The sequence below is a fragment of the Nicotiana sylvestris genome, chromosome 3 (genome assembly GCF_000393655.2).
Source record: "Nicotiana sylvestris chromosome 3, ASM39365v2, whole genome shotgun sequence".
In the NCBI taxonomy this organism is placed as follows: Eukaryota; Viridiplantae; Streptophyta; class Magnoliopsida; order Solanales; family Solanaceae; genus Nicotiana; species Nicotiana sylvestris.
In genome coordinates this window covers 217,626,467-217,651,247 of record NC_091059.1, presented here as the reverse complement: position 1 = coordinate 217,651,247, position 24,781 = coordinate 217,626,467, and the positions used below count along the sequence as shown (strand labels likewise).

The 24,781-nt window shown below is 40.3% G+C and overlaps 1 protein-coding gene across 1 annotated transcript; it reads left to right on the top strand.

Annotated features, from left to right (window-relative positions):
* The first annotated feature begins 10,117 nt into the window (after window positions 1-10,117).
* LOC138888683 (uncharacterized) lies at window positions 10,118-12,950 on the top strand. The gene is made up of 5 exons (XM_070170590.1): window positions 10,118-10,504; window positions 10,598-11,173; window positions 11,228-11,396; window positions 11,508-11,838; window positions 12,425-12,950. The coding sequence occupies exons 1-5, from the start codon at window positions 10,118-10,120 to the stop codon at window positions 12,948-12,950; spliced, it is 1,989 nt and encodes a 662-aa protein (XP_070026691.1).
* The last annotated feature ends 11,831 nt before the right edge of the window (window positions 12,951-24,781 follow it).

Genomic DNA, 24,781 nt, shown 5'->3' with positions numbered 1-24,781 from the left:
AGTCTCCCAGGTAGCCTCCTCGACGCTGGTCCCGCCACTGAACCTTTACTGATGCAATGTTCTTTGACCTCAGCTTCCTAACCTGCCTGTCCAATATCGCCATCGGCTCCTCAATATAGGATAGATCCTTGTCCACTGAACTGAAATCCAACACGTGCGACACATCACCGTGATACCTCCGGAGCATCGAAACATGAAATACCGGATGAAATCCTGCCAAGCTGGGAGGTAAGGCAAGCTCATAAGCAACCTCCCCAACACGCCTCAATATCTTAAAAGGGCCAATAAACCTCGGACTCAACTTCCCTTTCTTCCCAAATCTAATAACGCCTTTCATAGGCCAAACCCGAAGCAGAACCCGCTCTCCAACCATATATGAAACATCGCGAACCTTCTGGTCCGCGTAACTCTTCTGTCTGGGCTGGGCTGTGCGGAGTCTATCCTGAATCACCTTAACCTTCTCCAAAGCATGCTGAACAAGGTCCGTGCCCAATAATCTGGCCTCACCTGGCTCAAACCAGCCCATCAGAGATCTGCACCGCCTACCATATAAAGCCTCATACGGTACCATCTGAATGCTGGACTGGTAGCTGTTGTTGTAAGCAAACTCCGTCAGTGGCAAAAACTGATCCCAAGACCCTCCAAACTCAATCATACAGGCATGGAGCATATCCTCAAGAATCTGAATAGTGCACTCGGACTGTCCGTCCGTCTAAGGGTGAAATGTTGTGCTCGACTCTAACCGAGTACCTAACTTATGCTGAACGGCTCTCCAGAACCGTGATGTGAACTGGGTACCTCTATCTGAAATGATGAAAACCGAAATACCATGCAGACGAACAATCTCCCGGACATAGATCTCCGCCAGCCGCTCCGTGGAATAAGTAGTACACACAGAAATAAAGTGAGCGGACTTGGTCAGCCAATCCACAATCACCCAAATAGCATCAAACCTTCTCAAAGTCCGTGGGAGCCCAACTACAAAGTCCATGATGATCTGCTCCCACTTCCACTCCGGAATATCTATCTACTGAAGTAACCCACCCTATCTCTGGTGCTCATACTTCACCTGCTGACAGTTAAGGCACCGAGCTACGAATCCAACTATATCTTTCTTCATCCGCCTCCACCAATAGTGTTGTCTCAAATCCTGATACATCTTCGTGGCACCCGGATGAATGGAATACCGCGAGCTATGGGCCTTATCAAGAATCAACTCCCGAAGCCCATCAACATTGGGTACACAAATCCGACCCTGCATCCTCAATACCCCATCATCACCAATAGTCACATCTCTGGCCTCACTATGCTGAACCTTGTCCTTGAGGACAAGAAAATGAGGGTCATCATACTACCGCTTCCTGATACGATCAAATAAGGAAGACCGAGAAACCATGCAAGCTAGAACCCGACTAGGCTCCGAAAGATCCAATCTCACAAACTGGATGGCTAAGGCTTGAATATCCATCGCCATAGGCCTCTCTAATGCTGGTAAATAAGCCAAACTCCCCAAACTCTCTGCCCAGCGACTCAAAGCATCGGCCACCACATTGGCCTTGCCCGGGTGATACAAAATAGTGATATCATAGTCCTTTAGCAACTCCAACCACCTCCTCTGGCGCAAATTTAGATCTTTTTGCTTGAACAAGTGTTGCAACCTCCGATGGTCAGTATAAATCTCACAGGGAACCCCGTATAAATAATGGCGTAAATCTTCAGGGCGTGAACAATGGCAGCTAACTCAAGGTCGTGAACAGGGTAGTTTTTCTCATGTATCTTCAACTGTCTAGATGCGTAGGCAATCACCCTACCATCCTCCATCAACACCGCTCTAAGGCCAACCCTCGAGGCATCACAATAGACCGTATAAGACCCCGAACCTGTAGGTAGTATCAAAATTGGGGCAGTGATTAAAGCTATCTTGAGCTTCTGAAAGCTTGCCTCACACTCCTCCGTCCATTTAAATGGGGCACCCTTCTGGGTCAACCTGGTCATAGGGGCTGCAATCGATGAAAACCCTTCCGCATTACAACGGTAGTAACCCGCCAAACTAAGAAAACTGCGGATCTTGGTAGCTGAGGATGGTCTGGGCCAACTCTACACAGCCTATATCTCCTTCGGATCCACCTGAATACCCTCACTCGATACCACGTGGCCTAAGAATGCCACTGAATCCAACCAAAACTCACATTTTGAGAACTTAGCATATAACTTCTTCTCTCTTAGAGTTTGAAGCACAGTCCTCAAGTGTTGCCCATAATCTTCCCGACTCCGAAAATATACTAGAATATCATCAATAAAGACAATGACAAACGAGCCAAGATACGGCTGAAACACACTGTGCATCAAATGCATAAAGGTTGCTGAGTCATTAGTCAGCCCAAATGACATAACAAAGAACTCGTAATGACCATACTGAGTCCTGAAAGCAGTCTTCGGGATATCTGGCTCCCGAATCTTCAACTGATGGTAACCTGAGCGCAAATCAATCTTAGAAAACACTTGTGCGCCCTGAAATTGGTCAAACAGATCATCAATATGAGGCAAAGGATAACGGTTCTTCACTGTAACCTTGTTCAACTGGAGATAATCAATACACATATGCATAGAACTATCTTTTTTCTTCACAAACAAGATAGGAGCACCCCAAGGTGATACACTGGGCCGAATAAAACCCTTATCAAGAAATTTCTGTAACTGATCCTTCAACTCCTTCAACTCAGGAGGAGCCATACGATACGGAGGAATAGAAATAGGCTGAGTGTCCGACAACAGATCAATGCCAAAATCAATATCTCTATCAGGCGGCATGCCTGGAAGATCAGCTGGAAACCATCGATAAAATCCCGTACTACTGGGACTGAATCAACTGAAGGGGTATCAATAATGACATATCTCACATAAGCTAAATACGTGTCACAACCCTTCTCAACCATATGCTGAACTTTAAGAAAAGAAATAACTCTATTAGGAGTGTGATCTAAAGTACCCCTCCACTTAACACGTGGTATACCTGGCATAGCCAGCGTCACGGTTTTGGCGTGACAATCAAGAATGGTATAATAGGGAGACAACCAGTCAATGCCCAAGATAATATCAAAATCAACCATGCTAAGTAACAATAGATCGGCTCTGGTCTCAAAACCACTAAAAGCAACCAAACACGACCGATAAACTCAATCCACAACAAGAGAATCTCCCAAAAAGAGTAGAAACATAAATAGGGGAACTCAAAGAATCCCAAGATACACCCAAAGGTGGAGCAAAATAAGAAGACACATAAGAGTAAATAGAGCCTGGATCGAATAGAAACGATGCATCTCTGTGGCAAACCGATATAATACCTATGATGACAGAATCGGAGGCAACAACCTCGGTACGGGCAGGAAGGGCATAGTATCTAGCTTGGCCTCCCCTTCGAGGGCGACCTCTACCTCCCCGACCTCCACCTCTAGCTGGATGAGCAGGTGGGGTAGCAACTAGAGCTGCAATCATAGCCTAAGAACTCTACGGGGCATGTTGTGGCTAAGAAGTCTGTGGAGGTACACTCTTCCCAAGTCTAGGGCAATCCCTCACCATGTGGCATGTGTCACCACAATCAAAACAAGCTCTGGGAGGGCGTGGTGGCTGCGACTGGCTAGGGCCAGGTCTGCTGGACTGACCTCTGAAAGTACCTCGCACAGGAGGCTCGCTAGAAACTAAAGGTGCATAATAAGGCTCTTGAGGCCTAGGAGGAGCTAGAGCACTACTGGCTGCTAGAAGAGCTTAATGAACAGGGCGACTCATATAACCCTACCATGACGACCTGCGACTGGGGTACAGCCACCAGAATAATGGCTCGACTCTCAAGACCTATTGGCCTCCCTCTCCTCTCTCTCCCTAGCATGCATACCCTCAATCCTCCTAGCAATGCTCACCACCTGCTGATAAGAAATATCAATCTCCAACTCACGAGCCATGCTAGATCTGATGCTAGGAATAAGGCCCTTAATAAACCGGCGAACCCTCTTGCGGACAGTAGAAACCAAGGCTGGTGCTTGTCTAGCCAAGCTGGTGTAATGGACAGCATGCTTTGAAACAGTTATAGCACCCTGGCGCAAATGCTCAAACTCTACGTGCCATGCATCCCTAAGGCTCTGAGGAACATACTCCCTCAGGAACAGATCTGAAAACTAAGCCCAAGTCAGTGAAGCAGCCTCATCTGGATTGTCTAGCTCATAGGTGTGCCACCACTCATAGGAGGCTCCTCGAAGCTGGAAGGTAGTGAAAGAAACCCTGCTCTATCTTGAGATACCCATGGTACGGAGAATGTGGTAACACTCATTAAAAAATCCCAGACCATCCTCCGATGTTAGACCACTGAATACAGGAGGCTTGTACTTCTTGAACCTCTCAAGCCTCAACGGCTCATCCTCGGAAGCCACTGCCTTGTCCTCGGGCTGAACTGGCACTACAAGTGGCACATAGATAATCTCAGGGACTTGCTCAACATGCACTCGGTGCTTAGGAGTACGGGCGGCGGGAGTCTGTGCTCCTCTCCTAGCCTGGGACGTAGCTACAGCAAGGGGAAGCAACCCGGCCTGAGCTAAAGTGGTGTACATGCTCATGAACTGTGCCAAAGTCTCCTGAAGAGCTGGAGTAGTAGTATCAGTAGGCGTGTCAAGTGCCTAGACTCTGGCCGGATCCGCTGGTGGTACCTCGGTGGCAGCTCGCGCAGGTGCCCTGGCTGCACTACGTGCGCGTCCTCGGCCTCTACCCCAGCCCCGGCCTCTGACGGCTGCAGTAGGGGGCGCGGGTGTCTGATCGTCTCAGGTAGCACGTGTCCTCACTATCTGTGAAAGAATAGAAGATAGAAGTTTATAGTTGTGATGTCAAAATATCGCACGACAAGGAAATCAAATGAAGTGGAAATTTTCCTAACAGTTACATAGCCTCTCGTAAATAAGTACAGACGTCTCCGTACCGATCAGCGAGACTCTAACAAACCGGCTTGTGATCCATGACTCCTATGAACCTAGAGCTCTGATACCAACTTGTCATGACCCCGGTTCATCCTCCGTGAACCATCATGATGGCACCTAGTCTCTACGACTAGGTAAGCCTAAATTGCAGAAGATAACCAAAATTTGCGGAAGTAAACAATTTAAAAACAGAAATTAGGAAAAAATAGTGTTTATATGTGCCTCTCGGCATACACCATACATAAATCTCAAAACCAATGTCCAAATCCAAGACTCAAAAACCCATGAATCACAAGCTAAGAAAAGGAAATACTACATAGCTCTAACTCCGGAATTTGTCTAATAAGAACAGAAAGTACATAAGGGCTAAATACTAAAAGGCGGGAATAGAGAGGGACTCCTCGGTCTGCGAACGCGGCAGATGTACCTCGAAGACTCTAAGTAGTCGCATCCCTCAATGATGGTAGACCTGAGTAGAAGTACCTAGATCTGCATATGAAAAACATGCGCAGAAGAGGCATGAGTACACCATAGTGGTACTCAATAAGTGCCAAGCCTAACCTCGGTTGGGTAGTAACGAGGAAGGTCAGGGCCCTACTGAGATTAAATAAATATAAAGATGACAGGATAAGATAAGCAGTGCAATTGAAAATCCACAGTAAAAATATACACAGGATAATAAGAGTACAATAACGGAAATAAAGATGACGGCAAACCACAAGGAAGTACCATTCATAACAAGGATGATAACCGGGGATCTCTTGGTATCGCGGGGATCTCTTGGTATCCTCAATATGTGCTAGGGATCTTTTGGTATCCTGAGAATCTCTTGGTATCCTCAATATATGCTAGGGATCTCTTGGTACCCCGAGGATCTCTTGGTATCCTCAGTATATGCTAAGGATCTCTTAGTATCCTCAATATATGCTATGGATCTCTTGGTATCCCGAGAATCTCTTGGTATCCTCAATATATGCTAGGGATCTCTTGGTATCCCGAGGATCTCTTGGCATCCTCAATATATGCTAGGGATCTCTTGGTATCCCGATGATCTCTTGGTACTCTCAATATACGTGTCAGGGATCTCTTGATATCCTGCACCTCAGTCCATATCATAAATACATACAGGGGATCACCTGGGATGTCGTCCCGTAGTCCCAAAGTAAAACACAAAACAGAAACACAAGAATACCTAAATTTCGTACCAAGTAAACAGTTAATCATAGCCTAACATACTTCACGTAATGCAATTAAGGCAGTTTAAGCAAATAGGCAATTAAGTCAACTAAACATGCTTTTCTAAACTAGCAACAGGCTAAATTCACAAGTAGAATAAAACAGGAAAAAGAACTCAATTGAAATACTTAAGGAAAAACCGAATTTTTAACAATTAGCTCAAGTACGCGCTCGTCACCTCACGTACAAGGCATTTCAATTATCAAATATATCATATCCTAAGGGGAAGGTCCCCCACACAAGGATAGACAAGTCACTTACCTCGAACCAGCTCAAAATCAATCCGACACTACTTCTTTGCCACGAGTACTCGACTCCAAATGGCCCAAATCTATCAAATTCAGTTGCATAATGTAAATAACACTTCAATTAACTGATTCTACAATTAAAGTCTAAGTTAATACTCGAAATTATGTAAAATGACCAAAATGCCCCTCGGGCCCACATCTCGGAATCGGGTGAAATTTACATTTCAGAAACCTCGTACTCTCACAATTCTATACATAACAAGAAAACTGAAACCGGAATCCAAATGACCCCTCAAATCCTCAATTAAAGGCCTCTTAAACTCAAGCCCTAATTACCCATTTTTTCCAAATTTTTCACCACTAATTAGGTCTTTAATCACATAAAAATGAGTTATGAAGTAAAGGACGTTACCTCCAAGTGATTCCCCTTTTTTCCTCAAAAATCTCTCTCAAAAGCTTCAAATCCGGATGATAATGGTGAAAGAATTCCTAAAATTCACGAAGGCAACTATTTATATATTCTGCCTAGCGATTTCCGCAGTTGCGTCTGCGGTCCCGCTTCTGCGGAAACTTCGTCGCATCTACAAATATCATTTAAATACTAAAAACCGCATTTGCGATTACATTTTCGCAGATGCGACACCGCTTTTGCGGTGTCCCGTCCGCATCTGCGGAACCTGAAGGAAAGGCCAAAATCCACTTATGCGGTCCCTTAGCCGCTTTTGCGGTGCCTCTTCTGCGGTCCCCAAACCGTAGATGCGAAAATACCAGAAGACCAACTACTGCACAACTTCAACTCCAAAATTTCCTCCGTTACCATCTGAATTCATCCCGAGACCCCCGGGACCTCAACTAAAGGCATCAACATATCCTAAAGCATTATTCAAACTTGTACAAATCTTCAAAACACTTCAAACAACATCAAAACAATCAAAACATATCGGATTCAAGCCTAAGTTTTTAAAATCTTTTGAATTCTGCTTTCGATCAAAAATCGAATCAAAACACGTCCGAATGACCTGAAATTTTGCACACACATCCCAAATGACACAACGGAACTACTGCAATTCTCCGAATTCCATTTTGACCCTCGGATCAAAATCTCGCTATCAAACCGGAAACTTCAAAAATTCAACCTTCGACGTTTCAAGCCTAAATTAGCTACGGACCTCCAAAACACAATCCGAACACGCTCCTAAATCCAAAATCACCCAACTGAGCTAACGGAAACATCGTATTTCCATTCTGAGGCCGTCTTCACACTATTCTGACTACGGTCAACTTTCCAACACTTAAGTTCTCATTTAGGGACTAAGTGTCCCAAAACTCCCCGAAACTCAAAACCGAACATCCTAGAAAATCACATTAGCAGAAATAAACTTGGGGAAAGCAGTTAATAGGGGATCGGGGCTTTAATTTTTAAGACGACCGGCCGGGTCGTCACATATAATATAATCTCTACCTTTACAAAATGCCTACAAAAACTTCAGCTGTGGATTCTAAATTTCGAGTGCTGAGTTGCACGCCTTCACTGGGTTCTAATTTATTCCATCACAGAAGCAATATTTTGGTCTTCAACTTTAATCATTCTATTTCCCACTTGCTTTTGTCTTTCATAATTACTTCCAATATTTCCATATCCTTGTTATTTAATTAATTCCATTGTCTCCCACTTGTCTCTTTGTTGGCCAACCACTTTTCCTAGTTTTCTAAATCCTTTCTCGTTGCCATCTGAAGACTAGGATTTTAAATCCTTGTTTTCCTATTCATAATTACCATATGAATAGGATTCCAACTCTTCAAGTTGGTTACATACCATTGAGCTCTCAAAATTTCAGCACTTATGAATAGAAACTTGAAATACTCCAAATGCATTTGATACCTTGTAACATCCACTAATTCAATGATTAACTATCGATATTGTCCCTAAGCATTCCAATAACTTTGTTCCACTTGAATATTCATGTAGCTCAGATTTAATTACATTGCATTCCTAAGCTCAAAATTAGTAGGAGTTAACTAAAAGAGTTTATGGGGCTTTATAGATGCCATGCAGTTTATATTGATTCTTATGGTGAGGAAGAGAGTAAAAGCACGAAGGGTGATGCCGTGCACTTGTTTGATTTTTGGTTCTTGTTGAAAATTTAGATATGGTGTTCCTCGTATTTTACTTGATGTATTCTTATTCTTAATTGATGTTTCCCCCGCAGCATGTTTCCCCTCCCATTATTAATTGTACATTCTTGTTTCTACTTTTCGCTGTATATGATTTAACTACACATGTTTGTTTGGTAGTCTGGTCCTAGCCTCGTCACTACTTCACCAAGGTTAGGCTAGGCACTTACCAACACATGGGGTCGGTTTTGCTGATACTACACTCTGCACTGTGTGCAGATCCCGACGCAGTAGCTTTTGGACCTTCGCTTGGGTAGCTGCCTTCAGTCCACACGGAGATCCAAGGTAGTCCTGCAGGCATCCGCAGGCCCTGGCGTCTCCCTCTATCCCTTCATCCTGTTTCATTTACATAATTTAGAAACAGTGTATTATTTATTTTTCAGACTTTGTTTGTAGTATTCCTAGACCGTCTGTGAAATATGACACCAGTTCTGGGTAGTCTTTGTTTAAGAGATTGTATCAGACATATTTAAATGATTTTATGGTTTCTTCCACTTGTTTAAATTCTATTGTTTACAAACAGTTGTTTCATAATTGTTAAAAGATTAAAAATGGGAAAACAGGTAAATTATTCAAACACTTGGCTTGCTTAGCTTTCATTAATAGACGCCATCACGACTCCCGAGGGTGGGAAATCCGGGTCATAACATCAATATACCAAATTTTATGTGATTATAAGATCCTAAATATATAAGGTAAATAATCAAATGCCTATATTATCCAAAATGAACTCTATTTTAAACGGGTAAAAAAGTCAAACGACATTTCGCTAAGGACCTTCGTGCTTTTAATATATATAAAATTTTACGATACATAATAATCGTTCCCCTATTTATTTGCAGTATAGTTCTTTGCTTTTACAGGAATCTAATAAAAATACAACACTGAGTTGGTTGCCTATTCCATTTGGATGAAGTTTGATTCGAAATTGTTTGCATAACTATTGCTCATTCCACTCCCAAATGTTAAAAATTGAATTTGTTTCAAAGTATTTGATATATTAAGAAAATAGGAAGCATCTATTATTATTTTCTCCAAATTCACCCTTTATATATACCAAGTAGTGGAGTGTTAATTAAGTTAGACGTTTAAGGAATGTAAAAGGTACTTAGTAGTTTAGAATTAATGAGCTATGTAATAGTCATGACCCAGGTTAACTTAACTGTAGTTAGTTATTAGTAGTTACCTATAATTAGTAGTTAATGGTTAGTTAACTGCAGTTAGTTGTTAGGCGGTTATATTAGGTACTACTATAGTTTGTACAGTACAATTCATTTTGCAGAGCTATCAGAAAAGACTTATTTCTCTCTTCTCTATTTCTTCTCTCTGTAAGAGAGATTATCATTTTCAGATCCACAAAATTGACATGGTATCAGAGCGTATAGACGATTGAATCTAAAGGTTTTCACTGAGAATTGTTGAAAACAAGAGATTCGTCGTTTGTTTCTCAAATTTTTAGTCGGAAACATCAATTGCTCGCCGGAATTCTAAACAGTCATGGCCGGAGACGAAGTTACCAGTCGTACAGAGGAAGAAACGAATCAATCAACAGTGATGATAGATCACAATCATCCACTGTATTTACATCCACCGGACACACTAGGAGCATTGTCACTTGGTTTTCAGCTACAAGGAATGGAAAATTACACGATCTGGAGCCAAGCTATGGAAGTTTCATTACTAACATGGAACAAACTAGGGTTTATCGATGGTTCAGTGGCACGTGACACTTATGGAGACACTCATGCAAATCTATGGGATTGTTCCAATGCTATTGTGAAGTCGTGGATAATGCACAATGTGAGTCGTGATTTGCTGAGTAGAGTATTATTCCGGTCAAGTGCATATGCAATTTGGTCGGATCTTAAGGAACGATTTGATAAGGTTAATGCATCGTGAATGTATTACTTGCACATGGAGATTTTTTCATTAACACAAGGTACATCTTCTGTTTCAGTTTACTACTCAAAATTAAAGGATTTATGGGATGAATATGACTCGATTATGCCTCCCCATATTTGCTGTGATAAGTCGAAGAAGTTCATTGAACGACAGGAGTATCAACGTTTGTGGCAATTTTTAACGGAATTAAACGATGGCTATAGTCAAGCTCGTAGCCAAATTATAATGAAATCTAAAATTCAAACTGTAAATCAAGCATATGCTATGATCCTTCAGGATGAAAGTCAAAAACTAGTAGTAGGTGGTGGTTATAGTGCTGAGTCTATTGATCCCACTGCCCTATTCAGTTCTAAACTTGGTCAAAAACAAAGGAGGAACTTCAATGTTGAATGTGACTTCTGTCATTTAAAAGGTCATACTAAGGAGGAATGCTACAAGCTGATAAAATGTGATTACTGCAATAAGAAGGGACATTTGAGGGCCAATTATTATAAACTGATAGGGTATCCTGCAGATTTTAAGCCTCAGAAACGAGCTAATATGGTTGAAAGTTCAAATAATCAACCAATCCCATCTTCATCGGTCATGATGACACAAGATCAACATTTGGGACCTATGCAGGGATTCACTTCTAAACAGCATAATCATCAGGTACAATAAAGCTTAGGGCCTATGCAAATGTTCACTCCTGAGCAATATGGTCAGATTCTAAGTCTGCTAAATAAGGCATCAATCTCTGAATCACCTGCCAGTGCACACATGGCAGGTAATGTTTCTTATGAACCAAATACTGATGAGAAATGGATAGTAGATACTAGAGCTACAAATCATATGGTTGGTAATGAACAGCTTCTGCTTGATAAATTGTTAGTAGGTAATGTAGGAAATGTATAGCTCCCTACTGGAGAGTTTACTAAGGTGTCATATGTTGGTAGTTGTCAATTAGATGGAGGTGATACTATTAACAATGTCTTGTGTGTACCAGATTTCAAGTTTAATCTCTTGTTTGTGTTTCAACTAACAAAAGCTTTAAACTGTTGTGCTGCATTCTTTCCAAATTTCTGCATATTTCAGGATCTCTTCACTAGGAGGGTGAAGGAGATTGGTAAGGAGGAAGAAGGACTGTATATGCCGCATTCACAAAGGAGAAACAAGAATAAAACTAGGTCATTGGTGATGGTTGCCCACAGGAATGAAGTTGAGCTGTGGCACAAGAGAATGGGACATGTTCCAATTCAAGTTCTTAAGAAAATTTCTAGTATAAATAGCAGTAGTAAAGTAGAAATAAGCCCATGTGGCATTTGTCCTTTAGCCAGGCAAGCTAGGACTTCTTTCCTAATTAGTAACAATAAAGTAGACAATGTCTTTGATTTGATACACATGGATGTTTGGGGACCATATAAAGTTCCTACATATAATGGAAAGAGATATTTTCTCACAATGGTTGATGATTATTCTAGATGGATTTGGATTTTTTTTATTACATCTTAAGTCTGATTTTATTACAGTACTGAATAATTTCATTGTTATGGTAAAAACTTAGTTTGGTAAAATGATCAAATGCTTTAGGTCAGACAATGGTTCTGAATTCTTTAACCATAATTGTGCAACTCTGTTTCAAATGTATGGGATTATACATCAAAGTTCCTGTCCACACACTCTTCAACAAAATGGAGTGGTAGAAAGGAGACATAGACATGTTCTAGAAACTACAAGGGCCATCAGATTTCAGGGGCACTTGCCAGTGAGGTTTTGGGGTGATTATGTGGATGCAGCTGTGTATATAATAAATAGAATTCCCTCCACAGTACTAGGGAACAAGTCACCTTTTGAGTTGCTTAATGGGAGATAGCCTTCATTGTCACATATGAGAATCATAGGGTGTTTGTATTTTGCAACAAGGTTACCAAGGGGTGACAAATTTGCACTCAGGTCCATAAGGTCAGTGTTTCTGAGATATGCAAGCACACAAAAGGGATATAGGCTGTATGATATTGAACACAAGACATTCTTTGTAAGTAGAGATGTGATATTTCATAAAAATGTGTATCCATTTCAAGGTCTTGCTCAAGACTCTTCTCTCTTTATAGATGAATTTCAGAGGGTTGATCTTCCCCTTGATCAGCCTCCCACTGTTTTACCTGCTACTACCAGGGACGGGGATAACCCAGACTCATCTGCACCTCCTACACTTGCAGAATCTGTTCCTGGAAGTATTAACCCATCATTGGATTCCCACTCTCTGTCACATATAGAGGAATCAGCTATTGCACAGCATAAGGAACACATTAATAATACTGGTGAATTAAGGAGATCAAGAAGAACTTCCAAGCCTCCTATTTGGCTTAAGGAGTATGTTGGACCAATAAAGAAGTCTAGCCCTTCTCATGCAGCACATTGTCAGTATCCTATTAGTGATTTTATTTAGTACACAGGATTGTCTGCTTCATATCAAGCTTACATCACTCAATTGTCTTTTGAAGTTAAACCAAGTTCTTATTATTAGGTAGCTAAGGATGTAAAGTGGATTGAATCTATGAAAGCAAAAATTCAAGCATTGGAGGACAACAAAACATGGGAGGTAGTGTCATTGCCTCCAAACAAAAGTGCAATTGGGTATAAGTGGGTGTACAAGATCAAGTACACATCCAATGGGGAAGTTGAGAGGTATAAGGCTAGATTAGTAGCTAAGGGGTATAGTCAAAAGGAGGGACTAGACTATCAAGAAACCTTTTCACCTGTTGTGAAAATAGTTACTGTTAGGTCTGTTGTATCCATAGCAGCTACCAGAGGTTGGACACTATATCAAATGGATGTTTACAATGCTTTTTTGCAAGGGGATTTGGAAGAAGAGGTATACATTACCTTACCTCAAGGTTTTTCTCCTGAACAAGGGAAGACACAGGTATGTAGATTGCTCAAGTCGCTCTACAGGCTTAAGCAAGCTTCAAGACAATGGAACATTAAACTCACCACAACACTACTTAATTCAGGATTCAAACAAAGTCATTTTGACTATTCTTTGTTTACTAAGAAACAAGACTCCCATATTATTATTGTTTTGGTCTATGTTGATGACCTTTTAATTACTGGGGATGATGATGATCTTATTTCAACTACTAAACAAAATTTGCATCAGAATTTCAAAATCAAAAACCTTGGAGTATTAAGATACTTTATGGGGATTGAGTTTGCTCGAAACAAAGAAGGGATCCTGCTGCATCAAAGGAAGTATGCACTTGAACTCATCTCAGATGTTGGTCTGGAAGGATCCAAGCCAGTTCATGCTCCTATTGAGCTAAATCAGAAGCTCACCAAAGTGACTTATGATGCTCATTTAGGCCTCAAGGATGACAGCCTGCTTGAGGATCCTGGTGCTTATCAAAGACTGATAGGCAGACTACTTTACTTGACGATTACAAGGCCTGACATCTCCTTTGCTGTGCAATCTTTGAGTCAGTTCATGCAAGCCCCCAAACACTCTCACATGGAAGCTACTTTGAGGGTAGTGAGATACATCAAGCAGAGTCCAGATCTTGGGATTCTCATGTCAGCTGCAGCATTTACTCAGTTGACAGCTTACTATGATGCTGATTGGGCTGCATGTCCTAATACAAGGAGATCAGTCACTGGCTATTTAGTGCAGTTTGGTAATTCTCTCATCTCATGGAAGTCCAAGAAGCAGAGTACCATTTCCAGAAGTTCTGCTGAGGCAGAATATCGAAGTTTGGCTTCCACAATAGCTGAGATTGTTTGGCTCGTTGGTCTATTTGCTGAGTTGGGAGTCACTTTCACACTCTCAGTTCCCCTTCATTGAGACAGCAAATCAGCTATACAGATTGATGATAATCATGTGTACCAGGACAAAGCACATTGACATTGATTGTCACTTCATTCGTGAGAAGGTTCATCTGGGCTTAGTTCAAACAGTCTACTTGAAGTCTGCTGATCAACCTGCTAATATCTTAACCAAAGGCTTGAGTAGTATTCAACATACTATCCAAGCTAGGCCTCAAGAACATCTTCATTAGTCCTAGCTTGAGGGAGCATAATGAGCTATGTAATAGTCATGACCCAGGTTAACTTAACTGTAGTTAGTTATTAGTAGTTACCTGTAATTAGTAGTTAATGGTTAGTTAACTGCAGTTAGTTATTAGGCGGTTATATTAGATACTACTACAACTTGTACCGTACAATTCATTTTGCAGAGCTATCAGAAAAGGCTTCTTTCTCTCTTATCTATTTCTTCTCTATGTAAGAGAGATTATCATTTTCAGATCCACAAAATTGACAAGAATATTCTTATGATTAAGATTGTTGATGTCTTTAACGGAATGTTAATTAAAATGAACATTTGATGTTTGCTGCTAAATTATGAGCGATTCCTCAACAAGAAAGTAGGTCTGCAGTGAAACTTAACCATAAGTTATAGTAATGGATATAATTTATAGCTTTGCACCGAAAAATTGCAAAGGAGAAAGACACAGTGAGTAGAATTGATCAAGTGCTCCAATAAGATAGAGCCTTGATTTCAATGGGAAGCAGAATCATTGGCATTATGCTAACTACAAAGAAAAGTGGTTCCACTATCATATCATATGAAGACCATAATAGAGTTTCAACAATTTAGAGAAATTGCATACAATTTTGTTTATCGAAAACTAAATTCTTTATCTTTTTAAGGTAGGGGCAAGACTGCATATATTATATCATATATTATATCTTTCCCTAAACGTCACTTGTGAAATTACTAAATTTGTTGTTATTGTTTCACACAACTGTTGGTTGATTTGGTTATAAAACTATTATGTCTTCCCTATAATCGAGGAGTGTGTAAGCTGACTCGGACATCACAACTATTAAAAAAAATTCAACTCTCCTATTACCTATTTTTATGTTACACAAATAGCCGGTTATATATATATATATATATATATATATATATATATATATATATATATATATATATCCGCCGGCTATTTTTAGTTTAAGAAATTAGATAAACGGTTATTTAGGTTAATTCTTTCTTTTTAAAAATCTTGTATGCGTATTTTGAATGGAATGGATAGGTTGCTAGTTGCTACCTTATTTTATAGCCATAGAGAATTTATATGAGCACCCTGAAAAAAAAATATTACTTATGTTTGGATGGCACTTAGGATATATAATTCTACAAGCCCATTTATTATTTTGGTAAGGAAAATGAATTTATTTCTATGGAGCAGTTGTCATAATTATTAATAAAACTTGTTGTACAAATGAGCTCTATATACGGTTTCTTCTTGCAGTCTAATTTATGAAGGTTTCTGAAAGCAACCTGCAGCCCTGAGGTACGACGACACGTACTATTTGTGTACCAATTAATTTTGTCAGTTATGGGAAGTTAGGTTTTGACATTAATTTGGAAATTTATGGTATTGTTAGGTTTTTGAGGGCAAACTGGTTTTACTAAGGTTCGTTATTTAATAAATATGGTCCATTCTTTTTTCTTTTTTATCATGATAAGATGCCTTTAAATGATAATAAAAATTGTCCATTTGAGACATTTACTCTCAATAATTCATTACATCATCTCTCTACTAATACTTTTTTTCTTCTTCTTTTAGAATCAACATATTACCCTATATTAATTTGTCCATTAATAAGGAAAACAAAATTTAGCTTCTTATATATTCGGAAAACGAAAACATAAAAACAAGAGAAAAAGGTCAGATTTGTCTCTATACTTTGGTAAATTGTTCACGTTTATCCTCCATTCTACTAGGCGTCCAAATATGTCCTTACCGTTAACGAAGTAGACAAAATTAACCCCAACCCTAACAGATCTCCACCGTGACAATGGAGCCTCTCACTTAAACTGCCAACTAGACAAGTCAACCTAAATTCTAATGACCCGTACCCAAATTCAGGCAATCGCATTAGAAAACTTTGAGAATTATAATGGGCGGTGAATCCTTTAATAAGTTAACTACCCTTCAATCCTAGTAAATAAACTGCTTATTTAAACTTAAACACTAATTATTTCAGTAACTTTTGGTGAATACCCTAGAAAAAATCTAGAATTGAGACTCCAGTTGCATGCAGAGGCAGAGTTAGGATTTGAACCTTATGAGTTAGGGATTATAATCATTTTAAGTTACTGGTTTTAAATTAATAATTTGTACATATTTATTGGTTTTCTTAATACAAATACAGGGTTTGAACAAAAATTACTGGGTTCAGCCGAACCGTTGTCACGACCCCGTTCGCCCTCCGTGAACCATCGTGATGGCACCTAGTCTGTACGACTAGGTAAGCCTAAAGTGCGGAAGATAAACCAAATTTGCGGAAGAAAAAAAAATTTAAAATAGAAATGGTGTAATAAAACAACATTTGAAAGTGCCACTCGGAATACACAGTACCAACTCTCATAAACTAATATAGTTTTCCCAAAACCCAAAAACCCATGAAACCACAAGCCATAGAATGTCTATTAGTGTCTAACTCCAGAATATCTAACAAGGAAAAGAAAATACATAAGGGCTAATACAATAGGGAGAGTAGAAAGGGACTCCTCGGTTTGCGGACGCGGCAGATATACCTCGAAGTCTCTAGAACAGTCGCCTCACCTCAAGGGTGATAGGACTGAGTCAGAATACCTGGATCTACACATGAAAAACATGCGCAGAAAGGGCATGAGTACACCACAGCGGTACTCAGTAAGTGTCAAGCCTAACCTCGGTCGGGTAGTGACGAGGAAGGTCAGGGCCCTATTGAGATTAAATGAAATATCAGGTATAACACAATAAGATAAGATGTACAGTTGAAAACTAACAGTAAGAATTAATACAGGATAATAGGAATAACAACAATTGAAACAGAAACAAAAACAATCACAAGGAAATACCACTCTTCACAAAGATAATAACCGAGGATCTCTCAGTATCCCGAGGATCTCTTAGTACCCTCAATATATGTCAGGGATCTCTTGGTATCCCGAGGATCTCTTAGTACCCTCAATATATTCCAGGGATCTCTTGGTATCTCGAGGATCTCCTAGTATCCTCAATATATGCTAGGGATCTCTTGGTATCCTCAATGTATGCTAGGGATCTCTTGGTATCCCGAGGATCTCCTGGTATCCTAAATATATGCTAGGGATCTCTTGGTATCCCGAGGATCTCTTGGTATCCTCAATTTACGTGATGGGGATCTCTCGGTATCCCGCACTTCGGCTCAAATCATAAATGCGTACAAGGGATCTCCCAGGATACCGTCCTATAGTCCCAAAGTAAAACACACAATAATGGCACAAGGAATACTCAAATAACTCAACTTCATATCAAGGTAACACAGGCATTTCTAACCTTGCATGTTTCACGTAATACAAATAAGGCAGCTAACGCAAATAAAGCAATTAAGTCAATTAGACATGTTTCTCTAAGCTAACAGCAGGTTTAAATTCCAAGTAGTGTAAGCAGGCAAGGAAAAACATAATTTAAGTTATTTTAGTGAAAACGGGATTTTCAACAATTAGCACAAGTACGCACTCGTCACCTCATGTACAAGGCATTTCAATTATCACAATACCAATCCTAAATCATGCTCAAAAACACATGAAACCACAAGCCTTGGAATGTCTATCAGCGTCTAACTCCGGAATATCTAACAAGGAAAAGAAAATATAGAAGGGCTAATACAATAGGGAGAGTAGAAAGGGAATCATCGGTCTGCGAACGCGGCAGATATACCTCGAAATCTCTGGAACAGTCGTCTCGCCTCAAGGGTGATAGGACTGAGTCAAAGTACCTGGATCTGCACATGAAAAACATGCGCAGAAAGGGCATGAGTACACCACAATTGTACTCAGTAAGTGCCAAGCCTAACTCGGTCGGGTAGTGACGAGGAAGGTCAGGGCCCTACTGAGATTAAATGAAATATCAGGTATAACAGAATAAGATAAGTAGTACAGTTGAAAACTAACAGTAAGAATTAATACAGGATAATAGGGATAACAGCAACTGAAACAGAGACAAAAACAATCACAAGGAAATACCACTCTTCACAAAGATAATAACCGGGGATCTCTCAGTATCCCGAGGATCTCTTAGTACCCTCAATATATGTCAAGGATCTCTTAGTACCCTCAATATATGCCAGAGATCTCTTGGTATCCCAAGGATCTCTTAGTATCCTCAATATATGCTAGGGATCTCTTGGTATCCCGAGGATCTCTTGGTATCCTCAATGTATGCTAGGGATATCTTGGTATCTCAAGGATCTCCTGGTATCCTTAGTATATGCTAGGGATCTCTTGGTATCCTCAATTTACGTGATAGAGATCTCTCGGTATCCCGCACTTCGGCTCAAATCATAAATGCGTACAGGGGATCTCCCGGGATGTCGTCCCGTAGTCCCAAAGTAAAGCACACAACAATGGCACTAGGAATACTCAAATAAATCAACTTCATACCAAGGTAACACAGGCAATTCTAACCTAGCATGCTTCACGTAATACAAATAAGGAAGCTAACGCAAATAAAGCAATTAAGCCAATTATACATGCTTCTCTAATCTAACAGCAGGTTTAAATTCCAAGTAGTGTAAGCATGCAAGGAAAAACACAATTTGAGCTATTTTAGTGAAAATATGATTTTCAACAATTAGTATAAGTACGCACTCGTCACCTCACGTACAAGGTATTTCAATTATCACAATACCAATCCTAAGGAGAAAGTCCCCCACACAAGGTTAGACAAGCCACTTACCTCGAACCAGCTCAAAATCAACCCGAAACCACGCTCTTGCCACGAGTAGTCGAATCCAAATGGCCTAAATCTATTCAATTCAATTGCATAATGTAAATAACACTTCAAGTAACTGATTCTACAAATAAATTCTAAGCTAATACGCGAAATTAGGTAAAAGGACCAAAATGCCCCTCGGGCCCACGTCTCGGAAATCATGTAAAATTTACATTTCCAGAATCCTCACACTCTCACGAGTTCAGTCATACCAAAAGTACCAAAATCGGACCTCAAATGGTCCCTCAAAGGTCTCTAATTAGTCAAGCTCTAACCCCCAAATTACCACTGATTTTCCTTAAATTTTCATGTTTATAATGATAAAAATCACCTCAATAACGAGTTTAGGTTCCAAGAATCTTACCTCCTCGAAGTTCCCTTGAATTCCCTCTCAAAACCTCCCCAAAAGCTCACTTCCCAGATGAAAATGGGGAAAGAACAGCTCAAATTCGCGAAGGCAACTATTTATATGTTCTACCTAGCAATCGTGCATCTGCGATACCGCTTCTGCGGTTGGGGAACCGCTTCTGCGGTTCTCACTTAAAACCTCTCCGTCGCACATGCGACCCAGAATCCGCATCTGCGGTCTCGCGGGTGCGGTACATATGTCGCTTCTGCGGTTCTTGGCCCCTTCCTCATCTGCCGCTTATGCGGCTGCATTCCGCATTTGCGGGAGTCGCACTTGTGGCCTCTTAACCGCATATGCGGTTATGATAACAGTCATAGCTTCAGCTGCAACTCCAAACTCCAAATCCTTCCGTCAACCATCCGAAATCATCCCGAGGCCCCGAGACCTTAACCAAAAGTACAAACAAGTCTAATACCACTGTCCAAACTTATACCAATCCTTAAAATACCTAAAATAACATCGAAACAACGAATCAACCACGAATTCAAGCCTAAGTACTCCAAAACTCTAAAAATACGCTTTTGATCAAAAAGTCTATCAAACCTTGTCCGAATGACCTGAAATTTTGCACACACGTCACATTCAACAATACGGAGCTACTCCAAATTCCGAAATTCCATTCCGACCCTCGGATCAAAATCTCACTATCGAACCGGAAACTTCAAAATTCAACCTTTCGGCATTTCAAGCCTAAATTAGCTACGTACCTCCAAAATACCATCTGATCACGCCCCTAAGCCCGAAATCACCCAACGGAGCTAACGGAACCATCGAAATTCCATTCTGAGTTTGTCTTCACACTGTCCCAACTACGGTCAACTTTCCAACAATTAAGCTCTCATTTAGGGACTAAGTGTCCCAAAACTCTCCGAAATTCGAAACCAAACATCCCGGCAAATAAAAATAGCAGAAAGAAATACAGAAAAAACAGTTAATAGGGGATTGAGACGTTAATTCTTAAGACGACTGGCCGGGTCGTCACACCCGCAACCAACATTGTAGCTCCGCCCCTGGTTGCAAGAGGGACTTTTGTGGTTTTTTATAAGGAGCACAGGGACTTCAAATGTAAAAAAGACATTGTACAATCGATTTCAAAATAATAGCCAAAAATATACATTTTTTGTGTATATATATATATATATATATATATATATATATATTTGTATGTTATATATAAATTTTATATATTTTTTCGGTTACCGAATATAAATAGTTTCCATTGTAAACTAAAAGTGATCGTTGACCACTTAAAAATGATTTTTTCATGTACTTGTAGGTTACAAAATATGCCCCAAAAAAATCTAATAAGGAAATTGCTTTATGGTAGTAACAATTGATTGATAATCATTGTTCACAGGACCACAAAGTGTTGCAATCATTCATAAGTATGTTTAAAGTTGTTTTAATCCCACTAATCCTAATTAGGTATCAATCAAATCCCATTTGTTAAATTGTTAAATTAGTCCCAAATTTTATGAGATATGTCTCCATTTCGTTCCATTTTTCTTATTTGAATCTCAATATATGATATTTTCTTGAAAAGGTCCTCACTCTAATATAGGTCAATTTCCTTCAATTTAATTTCCAAGAATACTCAACTTGCACCTGCCTTCTAGATGTCAATTTGAAAACTTCATGTAGTTTGCAAAATTAGACGAAACACCTTAAACTATGTTTTTTGACTTTCAAGGGCATAATGGCATAATAGTCATTGAGCAACAGCAAAGTTGTGTCCGTATGACCTCTAGGTCATGGGTTCGATCCATGGAAACAACCACTGATATTTGCATTAGGTTAGGTTGTCTACATCACACCCCTTGAGTGTGAGCCCTTCCCCCGACCCTGTGTGAACACGGAATATCTTGTGCACCGGGCTGACCTTTAATAACATTTATTCTAACTTTAATGTATTTATCGTACACTTATTGACTTGATGTAAATACTCAATGCAAGTAAGTTTACCTTCAAATAATTTTGTACTTAAGTTTTCATGGTGTACAAATTTGACCCACTCCTATAGAGACTGGATTGCCAGAATTAATTTTTCTTTTCCCCCTTAAAATCAAACGGCAAAATTTCGTGCTACATAATTACCAGGAACTTCCACCATATAAAAAATTATAAAGAGTTATATTCTACACCTACTCTTAACATGTTAATCAATTGTTCTTTATATATCACTTGAAAGTTTAATACTAATAGACACTTGTTGTACTGCTATATGTTTCATGTTGATTTCCCACTGCCTCCTTTTTTAAAGACTACTAGGCTACTTGGGTAAGGAAGAACTATAATAAGGATCTATTATAGGTTATGTAAATTTTGAGTTGTGCGTTTGGTTGGGGTGAAAGAAAAAGTATTGAAGGAAAGACAAAGTAATAAGGAATATCTTAATATGTTTTGTTTGCGATTGACATTTTTGACTTTGTTCGTTGATAGCTGAATGTATCGATCTTAGTTTGATTCACGATCGCATCTATGAATCTTATCACATCGCCTTTAACGGATGTTTTTCATTTTTCATCCCGTCTTTAACAAAGTTAACTGATTACCTTTAAAAGACGTTAGATAATGAATTTTTCAATAAGGAAGTAAAAATAGATGTAGTGGCGGAGCTAAAGGAAAGGGTTAAATTGAATTCCTCTCATCCGAAAATTAAACTGTGTAAATAGGGGGTAAAACAAAAAAATTTATTCATATATAAACGGTTTGTTCTGTTCTAAACAAAAGGAAATGTCACGACCCAGATTTCTCACCATCGAGAGTCGTGATGATGCCTACTAATGGAAGCTAGGCAAGTCAAACCTTAACTACTTGCTACACTTTCATTTTTGCTTCTTTTAACAAACACAAACCGATAATATGATAAAAACGGAATTTTAAATAATTAAGCGGAAGTCGACAAGTTTATATCATAAGGCTACATCTATTACAACTTATAAAACCTCATATACCCAAAACTTGGTGTCACAGACTGTCTAAGAGTTACTACATACAAGGTCTGAAGAAATACAATATACTGTTTCTGAACAAAGGAAATGAAACAGGAAATAGAGATAGAGGGAGACGCCAGGGCCTGCGGACGCCTGCAAGTCTACCTTGGGTCTCCGAATGGACTGAAGGAAGCCCTCCAACTACTGTCCGAAAGCTGCTCCTGGATCTGCACACAGTGCAGAGTGTAGTATCAGCACAACCGTCCCCATGTGCTGGTAAGCGTCTGGCCTATCCCCGGTGAGGTAGTGACGAGGCTAGGACCAGACTCCAGATAAACCTGTGCAGTTATATAATATATGGCGGAAAATAAACAGGAATAAGCAGTTTAAAATGGGAGGGGGTACATGCTTCGGGGAAACACATCGAGTCCAACAGAAACTTAATAAAATATGAAAGGACAGCTCAATATCTACAACAATACAATAACAATATTGTTGTGGCGCGCAACCCGATCCCTTATCACTTAACATTGCTGCAGTGTGCAACCCGATCTAATATAATATCTGTTGTGGCGTGCAACCCGGTAACCTCAAAACTCCATCCACATTTGGCACACACACTCGACCCTGCAACCTCAAAACTCCATCATCATCTAGGGTAACCTGCTTGGCACCTCCCCGCTGCACCATGTCTCTAAGGACGCACAAATGGGGATCATCATACTGCCGATCACGGATACGCTCCAATAAAGAAGAACGAGTGACCGTGCAAGCTAATACCCGACTAGGCTCAGAAATATCCAACCTCATGAACCGATTGGCCAAGGCCTGAACATCCAAAGCAAGCGGCATCTCACCGAACAGAATATAAGCAAGGCTGCCCATACTGGCTGACTCTCTACTCAAGGCATCGGCCACCACATTGGCCTTTCCCGGGTGATATAAGATAGTGATATCATAATCCTTCAACAACTCCAACCACCTCATCTGCCTCAAATTCAACTCCTTTTGCTTGAACAAATACTGAAGACTCTTGTGATCCGTGAACACCCCACATGCCACGCCATACAGATAATGCCTCCAAATCTTCAATGCGTGAACTATGGCTGCCAACTCTAAATCATGAACTGGATAGTTCTTCTCATGAATCTTCAATTGCCGCGAAGCAGGCAATGACCTTGCCATCCTGCATCAACATTGCACCAAGCCCAATACGAGATGCATCACAATAAACTGTATAAGGCCCTGAACCTGTGGGCAAAACCAACACTGGTGTCGTAGTTAGAGTTGTCTTGAGCTTCTGAAAGCTCGCCTCACACTCATCCGACCATCTGAACTGGGTACCCTTCTGGGTCAACCTGGTTATCGGGGCTGCAATAGATGAGAACCCCTCCACGAACCGACGGTAATAGCCTGCCAATCCCAAGAAGCTCCGAATCTCTATAGTTGATGCTGGTCTAGGCCAGTTCTTGACTGCCTCAATCTTCTTAGGATCAAACTGAATACCTTCTGTTGATACAACATGACCCAGAAATGCAACTGAACTCAACAAGAACTCACACTTTAAGAACTTAGCATATAATTGGCTATCCCTCAAGGTCTGAAGAACCACTCTAAGATGATGCTCGTGCTCCCCCCGGCTGCGGGAATATATCAAAATATCATCAATGAAGACTATCATGAATGAGTCCAAATAAGGCCTGAACACTCGGTTCATCAAATCCATAAAAGCTGTTGGGGCATTGGTCAACCCAAATGACATGACCAGGAACTCATAATGCCCATACCGAGTGCGAAAAGCTGTCTTAGGGACATCGGATGCCCTAATCCTCAACTGATGCTAGTCAGATCTCAAGTCAATCTTCGAAAATACCCTAGCACTCTGAAGCTAATCAAACAAATCATCAATCCTCGGCAATGGATACTTATTCTTGATTGTAACCTTGTCCAACTGCTGGTAATCAATACACATTCTCATCGATCCGTCCTTCTTCTTAACAAACAACACTGACGCACCCCAAGGTGAAACACTCAGCCTAATGAAACCCTTCTCAAGCAAGTCATGCAACTGCTCTTTAAACTCTTTTAACTCAGGCGGGGCCATACGATACAGCGGAATAGAAATGGGCTGAGT